Here is a 261-nt window from a genome sequence, read left to right as displayed (position 1 = left end):
TGCTGCTGCTGCTGCTGCTGCTGCTGCTGCTGCTGCTGCTGCTGCTGCTGCTGCTGCTGCTGCTGTTTCTATTGATCTCGTCTGCTGTTGCTGCTGCTCCTCGTGCTGCTGCTGCTGTTGAGAAAGGAGACAGTCCCCGCTGCTGCATCATGGATTTGCCTCTTCTTAGAAAAATTAAACACTTCTTGCTCCTTATAGAGTAAGATTTATATTTATATTTATATTTATTTATTTTATTTTATTTATTTGTTTGTTTGTTTG

At 42.5% G+C, this 261-nt stretch overlaps 1 protein-coding gene across 1 annotated transcript in view; it reads right to left on the bottom strand.

The window, feature by feature from the left end:
* The window catches only part of EMH_0023430 (uncharacterized protein), a gene marked incomplete at both ends in the record, with an annotated part of 441 nt that extends 290 nt beyond the window's left edge, over window positions 1–151 (bottom strand). The window contains one exon of the mRNA XM_013502133.1: window positions 3–151. Within this exon, the coding sequence (XP_013357587.1) occupies window positions 3–151 (149 nt within the window). The remainder of the gene's footprint in view (window positions 1–2) is intronic.
* Window positions 152–261: the final 110 nt, after the last annotated feature.

The sequence above is a fragment of the Eimeria mitis genome, genomic scaffold (genome assembly GCF_000499745.2).
Source record: "Eimeria mitis Houghton genomic scaffold, Emh_scaff837, whole genome shotgun sequence".
NCBI classification, from domain to species: Eukaryota; Apicomplexa; class Conoidasida; order Eucoccidiorida; family Eimeriidae; genus Eimeria; species Eimeria mitis.
The sequence above is the reverse complement of the archived record's forward strand: the minus strand, read 5'-3'. Positions and strand labels throughout refer to the sequence as shown.